Genomic DNA, 22,131 nt, shown 5'->3' on the forward strand with positions numbered 1-22,131 from the left:
CTCGTATCTCCGGCAAAGGAAATAATGCCTGAACATTGTTGTGTTTTTAATGCTCCATTTACCGTCTCTGGCGCATTTCAGCGCACAACAAAACAGTTGAAAAATTAACTAGCTCCGTGCCCACATAATTAAGCCACTAATGGTCGTCTGTGTCAACAACCCGGGTAATTCGAGTGTTCGAATCGGATAACCAATCGAGGACGCGATATTTAATGACTATCCAATAGCCTATCGCTAGATGCGTCACTGAGTCTACGTTTTTGGTAAATGTATCGTTTTCGGGGAGCCCGCATGCGTTACCGATCAAATTGAGTCCGGTGCCGTTTAAGAAAACAATTGACACAATCTGGTTCGGTTCGGTTCGTTCAACCCGCTCGTGAATCATCGGGCGCGCTCGGCGGTTGGCAGCTCGCCTAATCGGCGCACGTCGAAGTCGCATATATCTCGTGGGCCGTCATCGTGTCCCATTCTTGAGGTGGCTCGGAGAGCTGGCTGAGTGACAGGGTGGTGGTGGCTACGGTTTTGTCTCGGCTGACAAATTGTCGCGTCGGGGCTGATGACAGTGGCGGCTCCGGCGTGCCCAAGGTCAGCTGCTGGGCGAGGGACGACTACTCATGAAGGTCGAGAAAGGTTTTTTCTAGTTTCAAGGCGAATTTTACCTTTGTCAGATTATGAGCATGAGTAAATACGTCTTACTGAGATACTTTCTGATGTAAAAGTTCATTATAAGTGAAGATCTTATATTCAATAGGCCCGTTACGTTACAAAACGAAGCCTCCCATTAAGTAAAATTCACTGAAACTACCAGCGGAACCTCCATAAACATGGGATATCTGAAATTTTCCTTTATGTAACCGAATATCCATCGAACAACATCAAAACTCGGGGCCTTAATTCTAAAACGATCAAATCCTTCGTTTTCTGCGAAGTTGATGGCGCCTTCTCGTTTCCTCGCTTCAGGAGTGAAGAGGACGGAGACAAGATCGATGAGGGAGAGGCTGCAGATGATGATTCATCAGGCCTTCGATGTAGGATAACGATCGGCGGTGTAAATGTCAGGTATAAAGTTACTTCTCGTTAGTACAGAGATCGGACCGCTCTTGTCAGCTTGTTTATTAAATTTTAGCTCGATTTTTGCCGGAACATTCCTGCAGACTATGTAGATCGTGCCGGGGGCAGGTGCACCGCTGTTCAATGCCTCTATGTGGAGCAATGTATACAGTTTTATATAATTTGGTTTGCGCATTCGTTACTCCCGCGGCTCCGCCTTTGTGCCGGTACAACTGCGTTCATATTTTCTCAATTTCACATTCTCTCTCAGCACGTTACAAATCAAACACGGCCCTTGTTAGTTTTCTCAACGCGTTTTTACAATCTCTAACGCCCGAAACAAGCCATAAAATGTCACCCGAGCCTGATACTTCGATAGCTAAAAACAACTAATTAGGGCTCCGAATAATAATTAAAGTCCGGCTAATAATATTCGGCGGCGGCAAAAAGTCCCGGCGGCTGGATCTCGCTCGTCGTATTTTCGAAATCGCCGCGCGGTCATCTTTAAAGCGTCTGCGGAGGATTCTTGAGTGCAACTTTTTAAACTTATTTCTACCGGCCATCCAATCAAAACTGTACCTTAATTTAAACTGTATAGATTTCCAATTTAAAAGTGCTCCGGTATATACAAGTTACCTTATAAAATGGAGGTGGAATGTGTGATTGTATGTCGCGAGACTCAAGCGCATATGCGGTGTCACACGGCTGAATTATTTCAAAGATAGTTCCCGAGATATCCTCGACTCGGCTCGAGAGCAGAACACTTGGGAAACTTGATACTTGTACTAAATTATTTGGTAATTAATTTAGCTTTTGTTGGAACGAGTATTTTTATCTGGCCCGAGGAATATTTTCCGTTTCACAATGGCAGGCAGACGCATTTTCTTTTCAACGAAGAACAATGCTAATGAAGGCATTATAAAACTGTAAGATGGGACCACAAAGATCTGCTGATCTGGGCCATCTCAGGAAAATTTGTGCGTTGTATCATGGCACTACATACATATTACAAAACTCTTAAGACCTTATTATTAGGAGGCATGAAATGATGTCCAAATATCAGTCTTATTCAATTGTTTTCTACTACTCAAAATATGATTTTGATACATATTTTTAATATCTTTTCAAGTTCAATCGAGTCAGGATCGAGGCCCGACAGTACCGCAGCATATATAACCGGTTGTGTGGCAAAAAGAGCGGCATCCCGAGAACAAATTTATTTCTTTATAATATACAAGTGACTGTCTAGGTGTTTGACTTAGCAATCGACTCTTTATATAGACGTCGCTCGTTGGGAAGAGTTTCATTGGATTCATACTTCGAAACCATGACGGGGTTATTGCCATTAAATCTTGGCTCCTTATTAGTGGACTGTAAATTAGAATCAACAGGAAATTCATCCTCAAATAAAATTACTTTACTCCCTAAAGGTTCGTCATCTCTGGAAATAGTTAAAGTCGAATAATTCTCCTCTGAATAAAGCTTGCTAGAAGTTAAAACCTGACTTTTACGATCTAGTTCGTCTGAGGCCAGAGTTTCACAAGGGAAAACTGCATGGCTTTATGATAATAAGATTCTTTGTGTGCATATGCCACGGATAGAGGCAGTGCCCATATTGGGACCCGGCGATTGTGTCATAGCTGAAATCAAAAGTGGATACACTACACCGGCCGGCCGCGTTCCAAATTTGAAATGATAATGCTGGCCGCAACGCAGCAATATTTGAAATTTATAAATGGAACCCGTTCGCGGACGCCACTTATACTTTTTAATTTTTCCGATTATCTCGATCCTCGATTGACCTTCGATACAATGAATACGTCGCCGGGACTTTTGCTCTTTTTGTCGTTTCGACGTTCGATTTTTTCGGCGATATGAAATCGAATAAGAAATTTTATAGATGCATAATGTCATAACGGTATCCGGGGACATCCGTTATTAAATAAATTGACGTTTTAAAATAACATTCTGATCCAGTGCACGTGCCCGTGAACATTCGTATTAAAGTTTCAAAACTTTTTGTCATTATTTATTTAGAGTTTTTGTTGGCAGTTCGTCCAACGTCCATGTCTCTACAACGTATGCCCGCTCTCGCTGACCGCACTTGGCTTTACTACGGCGAGGAAAAACATTTAGTAGCCCTCGTCCAGTTCTCACTATGTATCCGAATTAACCCCATTACTGTTAATTGGGGTCCAGTCGACAGATTGAACCAAACTTGAGTTTTCGACTTGAGGAGAGAAAAAAGATTTTTCAAGTCTAAGTGAACACACGTGCGGACACGAGTTTGCTTCCCGTTTAAAATTAGAACAGTCCCCCCCTCAGTCTGAGGGGTCCGGGGGCGGGGGGGAGGAGGTGTGGGATTAGTAACGAAGGACCTTTTTATAGAAGCTGCGCCGGAGCGCGTCGCCAGCACTTCTTGTAAACATACTTTAGTTAAAGCAGAATTTATAAAGTGATTTTAACGAGGTTTACAATTAACGGTTAGCAGATTAAACACTGCGGTATGAGTGTGAGGCATGAAATTTGAAAATTAAGTACTATAGCAGAAAAGTGCATATTTTGTTTCAAAAAAATACATTCCACGTAAAGTGGCAAACGCGAATCGAAGAAAAAAATGGCGAAAATTAACCTCCTGGGAACCGCCAATCAGGCGGCCGCGTTCAGAATAAAAATGGGCAACTTTACATGATTCCACAGTAAACTGACGACGGCCAGTGTTGCCAACAACGACGGTGAATACAAATTCTATATAAATGCACAATATTTACATTTTGAATTACGCACCGCGGCTTGGCGCCATTTGCTAAAAGAATTTGATAACGCGGACACGATTTGACGGACCAACAAAGAACATTACATGAGGACTAAATCCAGCAGTGCATTTAATCAGAGAGACCTAAGTCCAGCAGTGGGTATAAAGCCGATGATAATGAAGATGATGATGATGAATGATGCAATATAACATACCATATTGATGATGGAATCTTACTTAAAAATAAACTGCAATGGCTTAAGGAACTTCGTAGAGAACCAGCACCAAATCACCAGGATCTCATAACTCGTCGAGCAGCAGACCAGCCAGTAAAAAGCGTCACAATTAAATACAGACACTCCCAAGTGGTCAAAATTGTTTGACATACGCGGCGGGCGCTAGATCCAGTTAGCGATACGTCATTCTGCATGGACGTGACGTGACTAGCTCTGTTGATCTCTGGACTCCTGGTATCTACATCTTCAGCTACTGTTTTTTATTCGTGTTCATGAATATGTTTTTTAGAATTAATCTTCATAGATTGAATAAATACAACTAGGTATATCAAAATTCCACGTATCTTAATATTTTAATCCTAATGAATAACAAGACAGCATTTGACAGACGTGTACCGTAAGGGGCGTCATCCAGGTCCTTGTCGCAATCTATCTGGATCTAGACCGAGATGAATGCGAAGTGTGAAATGTTTGAGTTGGGTTTCAGTTAACGGTGTACTCTGGAGATTTGACAAATTAGGTTCGTTTTAAACGATTCACACAGGTGCTAACGTGGTATACTGAATTTTTTCATACTTGACATAAAAGGTAAATAATCTTAGTGTGTAGTTTTAATCAAAATATTATAATATTAAGTAAGCATATTGTTATTATTTCCTATGTGGTTAGACGGTCCGCTAGTTTGTAAAAGTAAAGTTTGTAAAGAAATAGCTAGATCTCACTTTTAGTCCCACATATCTCCATCTGCCCCAGTTCCAAGTGTAAACAGTCGAATTCCCGGTGTCTCATTAGCTCTAGACCCAGCGGCCGCCGTGTAGCCATCTGTCACGTGTCATCACACCTCCAGTAATGAACTGAGTTTGTTTGACTTCGTGTTTCATTTCATCTGATTCCGATGCTTAGAACACGCACGTTTTTGAGATCAAAGACTTTTTTGATCGGACTCTTTGGTGGCTCAGCGTAGACGTCGTAGATATGTTATCGGAGGTTCTACCTTTTTTGGCATAAGATTTTTTTGCCTAATCTCGTATTGCATAGTAACGTTTGGTCAAAGTCTCGTTACGCCGAAAATCGTATGGCATAAATCTCGTTTAGTAAAAAGTTATTTCGCATAACATTGTTTAGCCTAATAATGGTATGGCCAAATCTTGAATAGCCTAATAATGCTATGGCATAGGTTTATACAAAGTAATAATATTCGTTTGGCTTTAACTTTGACGGAGCGTCACCCTACATAGCGCAAACTGGTGCCTTGTATTGTTTCCGCTGTTTGGGAAACGCTCCGCTCCGCTTCGTTGCGCTCCGCTTTGGTTTTGATGAACATGTGCACCTAACACGCTCCTCCTCGCTTTGCTCGTCGTCGCACCTATTTTTAGGTTTCGATCTAATGGGGTTTGTAATAATTATATTGGTCGTTAACTTTCGATTTTTTGATCATACAATATCGTGATTTTCGGGATTTAGGACAAAAATACCACAATTTAAACATTTACTACATACTTAATATATTATTTATTAAGATAACATTAGGAGAAACAAGATTATACATAGGTATAGACGAACATAAATTTGAGCAAACGAAACTTAGGTGTTTAAAGATTGTGCCTAAAGAGTTTTAGACGAAACGAGCCTTATGCCACATAAGTCTTGGCAAAGTGATGGTTCGGCCAAAAAAGTTTATACCATACGAGTTATGCGAAATGAGTTTTGGTCAATAAAGATTATGCCAGATGAGCGGAACCCGTTATCGGAACTTGGTGGGATTATTTTGATTGAATTTCAGGTTGATGTTGAAGTTTATTTAGTTCAATTTACTAATTTAGTTAATACCTGCAATAAATACCATAATTTGGTATATTATGACACATATTAAAGCTAATCTAGCAAACACTAAACAGCTAAATATGATTTGCATCACCCGATAAAGCGAGAACAGCTGTCACATAAAGATGCTAATCATTCCCCGAAAACAGTGTTAACTTTGGCACAAACAGGCAAAATGTCAGAAATTTAATCACAATATTTTAGGACAAAATTAATGTTACTAAGACGGAAACGAGCAATGACCCCGGCCATACTTCACTACGTAATTTGCGTGAAATGCTCCAAAACTATATAAATAAATAGAGACGTCATCTTCACACCACAGTCCATGATATACTGCGACATCTTGGTGACAACTCGAGAAAAAACGAGACAGAATCATGTCCTGCTAACTGAGAGAGAAAAGGACGACGCATCCCGCACGAGGTATAAAAACTCGCGCCGTTGATTTCATAATTTATTTGTAACATATTTTGTCGTTGCGTGAAGATCGGAGATACATGGCCTTTTTGTAGACACCTAGTGGGAAATACACATCAGATGTGATTTCAAGAGTAATTTATGGTGTTTGTTTAGCGGATGCTACGCATATGTTACTACTAACAACCCCTTTATACGTACTTAAAAGTTATTATTTGTGGTCGAGACGCCGCTTAGCGGTTAAAATGTTAATGTCCCGAAGCCGCACATCTCAAACAGACGAATTGCCGGAAATTCGTTTTATTTCTAAATTCTTATTTTGAATTTGGATCGTAACTAATAAACACACATTCATATTTTTATCAAATTTCGATAGCGCGTCAGCGGCGTCCCACTCAAATTTGAATTTAGAACCATATTTTCGTTCTAAAATCCATCATTCGCGTATTAGCGCGAGTTTTCCCGCCGCGCTGTCGGCCGAGACACGCCGCCATATTTCAGAACACACGTTTGAGATATACGTTCCGTTTTATCAATGCATCGTCGCGATAATTTCAAAGATTTATAACTAATTATTGCCGTTGTTAATCCTCTGTCCACGGTACGTTGCAACGGAACGTCTTCGATGATTCATTTTTGCGATTGTGATGGAGTGCGGACTCTACGTGAAATGTCTGCTCTATCTTTGGATACTGTGGGCTTATTAATTGGTTTAACCATTTTCGTTTTTCAATTATCATCTATAACAATAGTAAATGTAATAAGAACGGGTTTATCATTTGAAACATGTTTAATTTACACGCAGTTTAGATCTGACTTCATTCTTATGCTGTTTTGAAGATTTATCGATAGCCAATCAGCTTTCTGCTGAAATATGATAGACCCCTGAAAACTCTTTGTAGGCACCTATTTTTTGGGTAGATCTTTGATTATATACCTACTTGGAAAACATTGAAAACAGATATGGAAGGGGTCAAGCTTTGGGGATGGTTGGGTTGGGAGGTGGTCCTCAAACAGATTCGTCCAATGACAAGAGACGACTATATAGTTTTACAAACATTCTAGACATTAGTAGGTACCTACCTATTTAGCCAATATCGCAACAGATATAAGTTGTGCTATGTAGATAGTAGATATTAGTTGAAGTCATGTCGTTGTCGGTGACGCTATATTTATAAAATGTAAACAACTATTATTATCTCCAATAAATGTGTGACTTATATCAATTCCCTGCGTTTCTAATAAAAGATCTTAAACGAAACAATACCACGAACTCAGACCCAAGCAGAGCTCTACATCCATGAGAGATATTGTACCGAAAACCGCAGGTTAAATAAATAAAAAAAACTACAAATCTTCTTCAAGTAACGAGACAAAGAAACATGGAGCGTCGCCTCTGTTCCCTTCTTACATTTTATTTATATATAGGGACGGACGGACAGACGACAGCCGTGGCCGCACTATAAATAAATAATGCTCCAACATATTATTATTATCATAGAACGGAACGTTCGCCTCTCGACCGCTTTGACAGTTTTTTTTTTAATTATATTTTGAAGGCAAAGATACCACTTTTACTGTATTCTGCCAATAGGCAACTTACTTTACTACTACTGGTCAGTAATCAGTTTAAATTGTCAAATTTTTAGTAAACATTAAGGCATCAACATAAGGTAACGCACCTTATGGCAAAGTAAAAAACAAAATAGGTACTATGAACCTAGTTTTTTGATGGAAACAAATCTGCCGAAAAAGTATTTGGTTTCAAGGTCATGTTGTGGTATTCTGCCGTCATCTGCCTTTCTTCGTTTGTGCCCAATATTATTGAATTTCGTACCGGATGCTCGTATTCGATTAACCAAAGGTACTGATGAGAAAGTCCAAAATACTTTTTCGTTTCCTTTAAATGAGATTTTATAATTGCTTGGCAGAGATGATGATGATGATAATAATTTTAATTATTATTCTCTTAAGCATTGTGGGAAAAGTAAAAGCAAAGATATCGTATGTTTCGATAAAAAATACCTTCGTAAGTAAACCGACACTGCCAGTACATAAAGAGTTCTTGTTTTTATAAATAAATAGAAAAATAAATCGGGCGAGTACGGAGCACATCTCTAGAACACGTGGGGCAAAATTCTCGACGAACTGGCAGCTTATAACGTCCAGAAATAGACGCCTCGGATCGTACAAAGAGGTAAATTTCGATGTCCAAAGTGATGCGATATGATTCTCAACCGAACTAATGATTCTTACGAGATTCTCGACGATATGTACGCAATAAACATGAGAGACAAAGACGCTTCACATTTGTTTAGCATCAAAGTAAAAAATGGTATTACTATTGTGTTATGTCACGTATATCACCTCACTGATGCGTATCTATAGATTAGTAATGATCACTTTAAAATACAAGGTATAAAATAATAAAATTTAATTGTTGTTTTTCTGATTGAAAGCAATTATGAGCAAGTTTGTGACCGAGAAAGATTGCCAATCAAAAATACATTCCGAAACCGATTCGAATGTGCGTTCAGAAATCGTGCAATTAGTTCTTCTATTTAGAAGCCCGAATGGCGCGATGGTAGTCGCTTCATTGATTATTATTTTAACGGACAATTAAAATTTGATAGCCACTTCTACTTCGTTCATCTTGGACGGACTCGCGGTGTTATATTCACACATTTGGGGACGTACCAAAGTCGTGTTCACGCAGGGTAATTGCTACTTTATGATTGTCACAATAAGGTATCATGTGAAACGAGAAGCCGTCAGTTTGTGTTCTTTGTTGGGAGCAAGTGCTCTGTACGAGTGTTGAGGCTAAGCGTCAATAAAAATGGTCGTTAAAATTGTGAGTCGCGTCGTAAAAGCTGCCCTAACACTTAAATTTTACGGTACATTTTTTAAAAGAGCGTCCCGGCGCTCGTGATATGTGTTAAATAAAAATCATGCGTATTGCACACATTCGTTAAGGATTGACACTTTATAAGTGGGATAATTTTTTTAATTGGTATGACGACATCACTTTATTTAGTGTCATTGTCCAAGTCGCAGACGTGCAGTGTCTGATTAAGATCATTTGCATGATAAACATTAATACTGTTATTAATAACAGCATTTTACTTATAAATCATGTTTATTCTCTCCTTAAATCAATACAAATCTGGCCACTGCAAGTGTCAAATGTTAGTTTGACAGCCCTATCGTCTGGAATGGTTGAATGGTAACCGTTCCGAATTCAAATTTGTAATATAGGAAAGCCGTGATTGGCCCCCGGGCGTGTGACCAATCGCTAATTAGAACGACGTGTTCAAACTCTGTACGGAAGCCGATCGGTTCGATATTTAAATCTTTTTCTTAATTCGAATTTTTGATTTTGAACGCGCCATTTCTATTTCTCGTTCGACTTCTGGAGGCAATTATAGTTGTTTTTCTAAAGGTTTGTATTCTTTAATGGGTTCTCTAAAAATGCGTGGTCGTCAAAAGCATTCATAACGGTGGCTTGAATGAAGTTTTTTCTTTCAAACTAGTCGATGAAATTAACGATACTAAAATGATTAAAGTTAACGGGTTATGGAGAGCACGAATACGTGTTCATATTTTAGTTTTTAAGTGAATAGCCCTGTAATGTGAAATTTCAAACGAACTCTTAAATGCTTTAATTTATAAAAGGATATCTGGATGGATGATGATGATTCTGGCCCAGTGACTGGCAATAATTGTAAGTAATATTTCTACGTTCTTACTCGGATCTCACCTTAAACCGTGACAAATTCGCTCGGTGACAAAACTAAGCTCCAAATTCTCCATAGTCGGTTAGATCGTAACCAGGGAAAGGTTGATCAATTATACGTCATCTCCATGCTAAATTCTTGACAGTTGTGTCGAAAGTCAAGCAATAACCCCTGGTTGTGTTCTAACCCACTATGGAGAAATTGGTAATATAGGGTTTGTCACCGTGGTGAAAGGATTAGCCAGTCAGAATAGCGTCAGTCGCTGACTGTCCAGAGTGCGCCTGACGTATGTAAAGTACCTAAGGCCTGGGTCTCCTATTTTATGCTATATGCGGCGTCCGACTTTGGCGTAAACGTTTGGATCAACGTCCTACGGCCTACCTACGGCGTCTACGCGCCAACGTCGGCGTGTGAGGGAGACCGCATCAGTACATTTATATAGTGAGCATCGTAACGCGGCCTACGGCGGGACGCTGGACGCGACCTACGGCGTAAATAGGAGACCCGGGCCTAAGTACCTACATGAGACGTCAGAGTATTTTTTACCTTTGGCTATTTCCTTAGATAATTATCACCATACTAATAAGACATATACCTATAGGTATTATGTGAAAGCTACGATGATACTGATATACCTGTGTACCTCCCTATGTACCTACAATTACTACTATTGTGTGGTTCTCATAATATAACAACGATGGAATTATAATCATTAAACTGTATCGTATCGCAATAGAATAGAGTGTATGTGGCATTGTAATGCAAAGTCCATGTATTATGATAGTTCAATATAAATTATATTATCAGTCACAAAAAACACTGCACATTTGTGCTACTACTATACCTAGTATTTCTTATAACTAAACACATAGCCATAGACAAAACTCATTACCGAAACCCCCCAACAGGTACCAACAAATAATAACATTTCGCAACAAATGTTGTTCCATTAATAAGGATATAATCAATTTATTTTTCCTCCCGTGGCTCCTCCTTGGATGAAGACATCGGCGCCCCGCGGCTGGGGGCTCCGGGCCGGGGCTCCGCAAATGGCCCGTGCTCCGCTAAAAGAAAAATCCCAGCACGACACCACGGCCCTATTATTTCGAACTGCACTCCGAAAAACTCCACATTTTATTCTGTGTAAACAGATTTCTATTTTATTACTTGTTTCTTTCTAGGCCTAAGGCTGATCGCAAAGATGCCAGCAGGAAATAATTAAGACACGGCAATAAATTAACTGAATTTTACGGTCAATTTAATAATAGAATTTTCGCGAGCCTTAGCCTGTCGTAAATAAAGTAACCCTTTCTCGTCCAATGGTTCGCAATAAAATTGAGCAGAGTCCAGTGATTGGTCAGCGTCCAGCCAATGCAGGGACGTTCGAGATTTGAAAGCTGCGGCGGTTTACGACCGCGGCGCGCCGCCAGCTTCTTTTAGCCGTTTTGGCGGGAAAATTGACATGTTTAAGTCCAACCGTTACTCGGGCTGCATTTAGAAATGTCTACTATTAAGTGCATGTTGAAATGAAATCAATGATTCCTTCGAGAATTTACTGTACAATTGACTATGAAAACGAGTCGATGTTATACGATGGAGGTTAACTAAAATTTACTGTGTAATAAAACAGTCAGACTCATAGACGGACAGACAGTCTGGGGAACTAATGAGAATTCTGGTCGTAACACGACAAATGCCTGGAACGACTGGTCTAGCACACATAAATACAGAGTTCTCGCTAGCCAGCCTGCGTCTGCGCACCTCACTTTAATACATATTAAAATGCGCAATCGTTCGCCTCAGCGAATATTAATCCTAGTCCAGTAATCTAATTGGTATTGACAGGTCGAAGTTACGACTGAATAAAACTAAAAATAGAACCATAGACAAGACATTATTCTATTCATTGGCCTTCCGATTTATGCGTAGGATTATAGTGAATGGATCTAGGACTCCACCGCAATTATTATGGACATCATTGCAGCTCCAAATATTATGCGTCTACTTTCGTATGCATGGACAATTATTTTGAATTTCATTGTCTTCAATAAATTCAATTTCACAACAATGAAAGTTTTGGTGGCAGTTGAAATGTATCTCTGTAGTCAGTGGCGAAGGTTGAATTAGCGGCGATGGCGTCCTCCGACCATAGACAGCGCTCCCGCCGCATGGACCATAGAGAATTGCGAGACGAATTGCCGCGGATCCGACCAAAATCCAGGATTTGTCCCCTATTTTTATTATTTTTATTACTCACATAGTATTGGCTTTTACATTATTCATTTCGTGCTCCGTCGTGTTATTAGATAGATGACAATCCCGTGGATTGCTGATGTCTGTTCGTGGGAGCTCGGATTAACTATGAAATGTAAGGAATGTTTTCCTTGATTGAATACGCACTTCTTATTGGTTACTCTCTTTATTGGATGGCGTGTTGCGTAATCTTTGTGCGTAGGGATTTATGGCTGAATTATATTCTGTCTGGCTTGTGGTTTCTACAGAAGATATCTCTGCATTGTCTGACTTGAGGCTAATAAATTAGCTATCCCAGTTATTGCAAGATGGAAATATCTTGGAAACAACATGAGAGCATGAAAATACTTGTTCCCCAAATATATTTTTCCAGAATTTAAATTTGTATACATTAACTTTGTACCTACCTATCAGGCAGCAATTACAAAGACCCCCAATATTTCCTCTGCTAAAGACCCCGAAATCGGAATCCATCAAACATCAATTGCAGACTATAAAAAAACATATCAGATTGTTGCCACAAGACGGAGCGTTTCCTTCTCGGTGTAAGTTTCTGAAGCGGGCACAAAAGATTAACACGCGGGGGGCTATAAAGAAACAATTTTCCAGGTTGCCCCCGCAGGGAGGGGAGGGGAGCCCTCATTGAATACTGCCGACATGATAAAAATACAATATAAGAATAAAGGTTTCCTCCTTTAAAACTTTTTGTGTCGTCTTCTGGCTTTAAGAAAAATCTTTGCCGAACTCTTTGGTGGAATGAAAAGTTTTTTAAAATTAGAAACGAAACGCAATTTTAATTTCAAACAGAACATTTTATTGTTTAATAATCCGTTCAGAAAAATAAAAGATGTAAAATTAATTACATTGACATACAGATGGACGTACACCAAATAGCATTAATATTATACATTTAAGTTAAGTTTAGATTTAAAAAATAAGTTTCCAATATTAACATCATAAGAAACCTACCGATTTGTATACCTAATGCTTGTTGCCTAAACTTAGTCAAGAACCAACTACACAAATCCAAAAAGGATGTAAAAAACTGATATACAGACAAATATAACTTAGGAATATAATAATTATTGATAAAAAATAAGTCCCCAGTAACATGGATGGATAATTTGAACGAACATTTAGGATCAATGAGGATCTCGCCATTCACGAAAGAGGTTGCCTTTACTGTTAACAATGTGGAAAAAAATATACACAACACAAACAAAACAATTCAGTCTCAACGTCCAAAATATTTCTTAAAAAATAACAAAGACTCTGAAATATGTAAGTCGACGTTTATTAGTATACGTTGATGTGGTACCCTAGTCTAGTTATAATTTGAAAACGCAGCAGCTGACGTTGGCATAAAATGACAGTTGCCATAGCTTCAAAAATAAAAATATATGTTAAAATAAAATGGCGGTTCAATCAAAATTTAATGGCTGCTTAGTAATATTGTTTTTTGCATTTTGAATAGAAAAATACTGTAATGAATCGTATTTATTCTCCCTAACATTAAATACTCAATTTTATAGGAAAGAGATATATTGAAACTCTGCAAAGGTCAATGAAACACAGTGATAAAACGCCTAATTTCTGTAGAAGCATCTAGATATCTATTCAATTAACGCGCATACATTTATATTATTCTTCCGACATTATTTAGCAAATTCGCAATTTTGTTATTGATACTTGACATGGTGGATTAGTGCCAACACAACGAAAATTCCAATCACAAAATTGCCAACTGCAAGAAAATATATCGAAAGAGAAATTACACCTAGCGTATACTGAATACGTATTTTTTTTGTTTTTTCTCTAACTAAATTGTATTTTTCTCCTATTCCCTTAGAAACTTAATAATGTATACCGGCGTATAATTTTACTTAGCATGTCTCCATGTTGCATACACTAGCCCAAAACAATAACACTAGAACTACTTTGCAATTACAATAATTTAAAATCTTAAGTAAAACTTATTATCTCACTTAGGCAAGTTAAAAGTTGTATGGTTTTTACGTATACTTTGTTTTCGAATAGTGAAGTTTTAGTATCCTAATTACGTATTTAAGTCTAAGCTCAAATGTTAAGATGGCTACCTTGACTATGAGGAGCGTTTTGAAGATATGCTATAAAATAAAATAAGTTTGACAGGTCTAAGCTGGTCAGCTACAAACATAACCTATGATTTTAGCACAAACTAAGAACTGTCAAACAAATTTTAAAAAAGGAGCACATTTCCAGAACATCTCCCTATATGGCTTTTAAGGTATGTGCACACAGAGTGTGTGGCCTGAGAATTCCGAGACACCTGCCTGTATTTACTCACTAAAGGTTATTAGTATACACATATTACATTCAACGTTATACGTATGTTTTTTTAATCGTATACAAATTTCGGTGCAACACATTTAGTGAACATCGCGTGATGTCCGTCTAGTCAGCGAACTAATGCAGCCGGGGCGAGTCCAGCCGGGATGACCCGGCCGGGGCGAGACCAGGGACTGCCCCGGCTGCGTCTATACAAGAGACGACGCCATGTCGTCACGTCATCGTCACCGTCCACTCGACATAAGTCGCACCCGTTTTACCCCTCCACTGTAACTCTTTCTTATGTAGCAAATTTTGAAAATAATATTCATCTTTAATTCTTTTACTGTTTCAATTCATATGAACTTTACAGTGTAAAGAGGCTGGCCAATTGCAAAAACGAAGATTTTTACTAAGGAACTAAACTAAAACTAGGCGGTCTTCCTTGAGCTCTGACTTTCTTTCATATATATCTACCATCAGAACGGAGCTGGTCATCATGTCAGAGCTGTCAGAAGACCGCTAGGGTTGAAGTTAAACGTACACGTATTCTGTAAATAAAATTTCGAATACAGAAGCATCAAACAACGATCATAATCAAAGATGGCGGCCGCTCGAGCTGTCAGAAACTGGCAAGCCACTTTGACGATGATCGCCGCGAGAATACGGTTGGAAAGGAGGCGGGAGAGGACTTATCATGCGAGCACCCCCTTACATACTTCGTTTTTGCAATGGCCATTCTAAGAGCAGGGGTGCACGAGGTAGCTCGTGGTGGAATTGGGTGCAAGTTGGGGATCGCGCCTCTGTATATGGTGGGGCTTAGTGTAGGGGGTACTCACGACGTCCGGGGTGGAGGCGCCGTCGTGGCTGCTGTCCGGGGCGGAACGAGGCTCGCCGTTGGAGTCCGGCGGCCGGGCCGACTCCCGCTCGTCAATCACCAGGTCTATCGGCATCTTGCCCTTGAGGCAGCTGATGTAGCGGTGGCAGAAGTTATCGCATAGTTCGTGCACCTGCAAGGGAGGGGGGAGTGAGATTGGCTGTTGACTGTGAGTCTATGGTAGCTGGGAATGTCAGAAATATGGGATGTTGGCAGAATGATTTTAATTGAAATTCGTGATGCATATTTTTTCACGATTATTGGTAGGTTAAAAGTATATTTGTTTAATGTCTACGTTAAAACATGTGCCGTTATGAATCCGAAAGCCGAGAGCATGTCTGCTAACCGCGTAGATTCTGATACAAGCGTAGATTAGAAATTGACGAGGCTGATGGATGTGATGCCATAAAAACTAAAGTCACTGACACATTCTTGGCCACAAAAAAAAAACATTTTATGACGCTACTAAGTACGAGATCGTAAACCCGATAATGATTTTGAAACAATCAACATTTTAACTAACGGCACGTGTAACGAATGACATTCAAATCTTACAAAAAAATCACCAGCTCGTTTTTACAATCGGGTCAACGTCTTCGAACGTGATAAACACATTCAAATAAAGAATAAACTCGTCATTGCCAGCATTCTACATGAAGAGAAGAGTTTTGCATCATCATAACATAACTGTTGTCCTGTCATAAACATATGCGACCTTTAAACTTGGATCAGCATACAAAAGCTACGGAAAAAACACATAAACAATAGAATAGAAGGAATACATTTCAAGTCGACTCGCACGCCAACTGTCGCTCGGAATAAAAACGAATCGTAAAAACTGAGCGCAGTCAATTCATATTTTTTTTCTTTTCACTTTTCCCTGTCCAAGACAAATTCGGCCCACAGCGGGCGCATATTAATTTCTTGCCCGAGCCTTATAAATTTTCATAGGCATAATTAGCTTAGAAATTAACATAAGGCAATAAAAATACTAACGAAATTTTTAGATAACATTTACACGGTGAAAAGTAATAAAATACTGGCAGGTGGAGTGGCGGGGGTTCGACCAGAGACAAATGAAAAAAAACACGGAGCAGCTTATAAAAAGGATGGTGTCTTTGCGCAAGTTTTTGAAAATAGAACACGCAACCGGAAACATGGCTACCCGTCGTTGACAGCTAATTATGTTTTCGGGATACAAATCCGAGTTTCCTATTCGCCAACTTTTTATAATTAATAAAACAGCTGTAGGGCGCAGTGTGAATCGATTTGACAATATTGATTAATAAATTATCACTTATACACTATCGATAATTACCTACTTCGTTTTGGATTGATGTGGTTCTTAATTCCTGCCCTTTATACTTAATAAAGTGATTGTAAGAAAAAAAAGTGGTCACGGAATGTAATTTTTAGGCTACAATAAGAATAAATCGTTTTATTGTTAGTTAGTTTATCATTATATTACATTTACAATGTTAGTACAGTATAATGATGGCCATAAAATATCTCGAGGCAAATTAATGAAGAATTAGGCGAATATCAGTGTTTTGTTTTACTCATAAGTATAATATTTTTTTCATATATGGTGTAAAATGTTCCTTAGATAATTTATATCCAACTTTCCAATACAGAGCGTTCTTAATGTTGGTAGGTACTTACGTCCTGATAACTATTATTGTATGAACAACAGCCAAACTTTACGAAAACAAATAAAAAAATAGTGACAACTTGACAAATCTAAAAACTATTTCTACACCAACAAAACAGACCTTCCTACATGTTTTTTTTTCTAAGTCGTTAAGGTTTATAAGTACCAACGTGGTTAAGTGATTTATGAGTTAGGTCAGATTTGTTAGTTTACTGGCTGGTCCTCGAACCTGGGACCCCTCGTTTACGACCTAACAGCAGTTTTATATCTTTTATACAACACAATCTAATTCCTTTTTAAATTATATATTTTACTGTCAAAAAACAAATGATTCTGTTCTTGCCATTATGTAACCAACCAACCAACCATGCCAACCATGAGTTGTTTAATTTAATTTTTAAATTCGAATTTGATTATGTATCTTTTTACACTAACTGGCACTGACATGATACAACCTACTTGAACAAAAATCCAACTAGATCGACCGTGGCATAGATAGTGAGTACTAGTTGCATCGCCCACACGTTGGCAACACTGGCCAGCCAGATAATAAACATTTTAAAACATCAAAATTATACGCATCACTATCCAGTAACACATACCCATTACGTCTATACTATAGCCATGAGCATAGCACATAGAGTCCATATTGTAAACATTCCCCATTTCAACAATAATCAAATTCAAATACGGAATGTCTATAGATCAACAAGACACATTCAAAATAAAAGTCATTCGTTCAGAAACACTCCATCTCTCAACCGTGGCTTATTCCAAATTTAAATTTCTGAAAAGAGTTTGATGTTCGAAAACGATAATCGTCCCAAGACTCTTTGGAATGCCGTAATATCTCATTAAAAGGCAATATGTGTTAATAAATAAAGTCGTATCAAAGGATTAGTTTTGAGCTATAATAACTTTTATGGCATGTACATTGGGCTTAATGTTGTCAAACGAAGATTCGTTTTCGGCTTTTTCCAACTGATTTTACTCGGTTCCAAAATCGTCGAAGAGTTACGATGTCAAATCTTGGGCGCTGTCACTTAAATCGAAAATAGTATCGACATCAACATGTACCTACTTAGACTATGCGGGAAGGGGAGAATTATACGGACTTTGAACTTCTAGGTGTTATGGTTGGAAATCATAAATTTAATCTAGGCATTGAGACTTAGAAGAAGATAATAAAAATAATAATAGACGACCGAATGGCGTAGTGGTTAGTGACCCTGACTACTGAGCAGATGGTCCCGTGTTCGATTCCCGGCTGGGGCAGATATTTGTTTAAACACAGATATTTGTTCTCAGGTCTTGGATGTGCCCGTAAAATGGCAATAGGCCCGCCCCCTATTACATTGGGACTAATATAACACTCTGGCGAAAAGTGGGTGCAGCAATGCACCTCTGCCTACCCCGCAAGGGAGTACATTAGTACAAGGCGTGAGTGCGTGTGAATAAAAATAATCATATAATATCATTTTCCGTTAAAATACTATGTACTATAGTAATTTAGGTACATGTAAAACGTCTTAGGGGCCGTCCATTAATCACGTGAGGCTCAAAGGGGGGGGGAGAGGGTACTGAAAACCTCACGAAACATCACGAGGGGGGAGGGGGGGTTCTCGTTAGACATCACGTGTATAAATTATTAGTCAAAAATTAGGTATTTCTGAACCGATATTTTGGACAGCGCAAAATTTTTAACGATTTGTAGTATGACCTATATTTTTTCTAGTCAAAAATTGCCTTTACATAGACTTCCAAAAAAATACACGTGATCCAGGGGGGGGAGGGGGGGTTGGTCCCAAACCTCACCAAATATCACCAGGGGGGAGGGGGGGGTCAAAAAATGAGAAAAACGACCTCACGTGATTAATGGACGGCCCCTTACGTATACATACTACAGGAACTGATTCCAGGATCCAACCTCATTATGGTTCCAACATACTGGCCATCAATGAAGAAAATAAAAATAAAATCCACCAATCACAGAGAGCCTCTCAAAAGGACTCCATTTTCAAGTTAATGGAGGTGATGCAATCAGCCGGCAGCCATGCTTGAATTATTAGACAAATAAATCAAAAACGTTATTGGATATTTTAATGTAAACATAATTTCGGCATTGAAATAAAAATGTATCTCCGCTATAACGCTGATCTCATGATTGATACGGTTTAAAAAATTATAGAATGTATTGTTTTTTTTAAAGAAGTATCATATAACTTATTGAACATTTTTGAACAATGTTGGATTAATTTTTCCGCCACCATACCCACCTTTCACATTTTTTTTTATTGATAAAGAATTTGATTATTTCATTTAACGAGCTTTTTTTAATGCTTGTTCATAACAAGTTGTCTTTGTACAGAGATCGGGTCGTGTTTTTAGGGTTCCGTAGCCAAAATGGCAAAAACGGAACCCTTATAGTTTCGTCATGTCCGTCTGTCCGTCTGTCCGTCTGTCCGTCTGTCACAGCCGATTTACTCGGAAACTATAAGTACTACAGTGATGAAATTTGATGGGAATATGTGTTGTATGAACCGCTACAAAAATATGACACTAAATAGTAAAAAAAAGAATTGGGGGTGGGGCCCCCCATACATGTAACTGAGGGATGAAATTTTTTTTTTCGATGTACATACCCGTGTGGGGTATCAATGGAAAGGTCTTTTAAAATGATATAAAGTTTTCTAAAAAACATTTTTCTTAAAGTGAACGGTTTTTGAGATATCAGCTCTCAAAGTCGTAAAAAGTATGTCCCCCCCCCCTCTATTTTTATAACTACGGGGTATAAAATTCTAAAAAAAATAGAGGTGATGCATGCTAATTAACTCTTTCAACGATTTTTGGTTTGATCAAAGTATCTCTTATAGTTTTTGAGATAGGTTGATTTAACTGTAATTTTGCTGCTACGGAACCCTTTGTGCGCGAGCCCGACTCGCACTTGGCCGGTTTTTTTTATTTTAATTACAAGTTAAGCCCAAAAAACGGCTTGTGTAGTGAAGCGGAAATGAAATTCAACTAACGGCATTTTTTCAAACTCTTTTTGGACAAAAAGTAAGACGAGATAGAAGTCGACATATTGTAGGATGTGCTCAGATAAAAAAAAAACATTTGAAGAAGCACAGGCAGGTAGACGAAGCGTTATCTTCATTTTATCGATTAAAAATAATATTATTTATGTTTCGATGCGAGTCGTGCATTCAATTATTCCATAGCTTAGATGGAATTAATTCGATTGGCCTTCAGAATCGAGACCGATCGAGCGATTTTCTTTAATCGACTCGCGGCCCTCGGGCTGCGCTATTTTGAATTTCGAAGCTGCATTTTGTTTTTATTTTTTTTAAATGGCCTTTATCCCTCCGGCCAGCCAGTACAGAGGTATCGCATTACGGGTTATGTCGTTACAGCTCTTTTTGTAATAAGAGGATTTTTTACCGAATTTACCGGTTTCTCTCTAACATCAGATCAATGCGGCGGCGGGTATTTATGGTATGAACAGTGGGAGCGACGCGATGCGGTATCTGGTTTCTCGAGATCATTCGTCTTGATATAGACGTTAGCCAAACTAGTTTAGTCGAAACGTGACCATAATATTGCAGTTAGATTAATTCCATGTCCACTCACCGTGTAAAACAGTTTTGAATTCTGCGTCTAATTAATGTTATTACGCGCGAGATTGTTAAGTTAGATTGTCAATAGCAAAAAGCTGAGTCCTGCAGGTACCGTTAGCATGAAACTATAATGGCGACGAGACACACGCAAGAAGCTGGCCGGCCGCGAACGGAACTCCGAATTGGAGACAAAAACAAACAACATTTGAAATTCGAACATCAACGAGTCCCATTCAGCTCGGGGACACCTGACTGGCCATAAACACGAAATAGACTTCAGTGGTCCAAATTTGAAAGTGGAATCGAAGATTCTGTGGTGCGCTCAACCGGTCCTGTCGCAGTGTGCGTGCGCGGTGCGTGTGTCCGAGAATCGATACACGGGTATCGATTCAGTATCGAGCCCTCAGATAATCGAAACGATATTATGTTCGATAACGTCAGGTGATATTTTTCGGAACCGGTTCGGGGCTCCCGGCGGGTCAGCTTGAAATGTATTCCAATCAGTAATTTTAATATGAAAATGTCACTTACTTTTTCTAATTCTAATAGGTGAAACCGTAGGACTTGTATCGCTTGCACCATCTGTGGAGAAAGAAAATACACTTTTAAATAATAGACATGTTAACTTACATACTTTTACTATACGTATACATATACTCGTACATACGTCTATTTAATATTTTATGGCCTCATAACATCAGACAGTCGTCAGTTAATAAGTAGCAATATTAACCATACTCGTATTAAGTATACAAAATACTTAGTGTACTTATATGTAGACCTATTTAAAATATATGAATTTACCTATTTCAAGCATATTATAATTTTCGCAATATTTTAACGATTCCATAACAACTATTCGTTTAATAGACTCCGGTGTCGAGGCAGGGCTTCTCAAGCTGTTCTCAAAGTGAGCAACAATGGACCGGGCTATGAGCATTCGCCGCGGGCCCAGAGACGGTAGGGTTGGGAAACCATGGAGTATATGGTACATGTATCTATAAAGGACATAATTATTTAGATGTAATTCCTTTTAAAGTGGCCAGAAATTTAAGTTAATTTTACTTATCCCAATCATAGGTTTTTTAAAAATTGTAAGTGGATTCAAAACCTTAGTTTAATCAAAGCCCAGAGAGCAAATTTGAAAAAAAAAAACATAGTTCTATTTCCAAATCAGATTTTCTCTCTGACCAGCCCCGCTTACACTTTTTAATGCGTACAAGCGTGCTCCAGGGTTACCAATTAAAATCATATCTCCAGGCACACAAAATATCAGCACCCTCGCTTTATTTATTCTGTTCCGTTGACTCAGGCGCTTGTCCCTGATAAAAATATGTTTGTCTGCGTTTGTACACTTGCCACCGAGCTGAGCTGTTTGCTCGACGCTCAGGGAAGGGGAGTGGGGCCTTT

The 22,131-nt window shown here is 38.8% G+C and overlaps 1 protein-coding gene across 6 annotated transcripts in view; it reads right to left on the bottom strand.

The window, feature by feature from the left end:
• The window catches only part of LOC105381563 (homeobox protein homothorax), a 200,644-nt gene that overhangs the window by 142,230 nt on the left and 36,283 nt on the right, over positions 1–22,131 (bottom strand). For all 6 annotated transcript variants that reach the window (XM_038107214.2, XM_038107212.2, XM_048630193.1 and 3 more), the window contains exons 5-6: positions 21,253–21,303; positions 15,419–15,589 (exon numbers count right to left, since the gene is read on the bottom strand). In XM_038107214.2, coding sequence (XP_037963142.1) covers positions 15,419–15,589; positions 21,253–21,303 — 222 coding nt within the window. The remainder of the gene's footprint in view (positions 1–15,418; positions 15,590–21,252; positions 21,304–22,131) is intronic.

The sequence above is a fragment of the Plutella xylostella genome, chromosome 25 (genome assembly GCF_932276165.1).
Source record: "Plutella xylostella chromosome 25, ilPluXylo3.1, whole genome shotgun sequence".
NCBI lineage: Eukaryota > Metazoa > Arthropoda > Insecta > Lepidoptera > Plutellidae > Plutella > Plutella xylostella.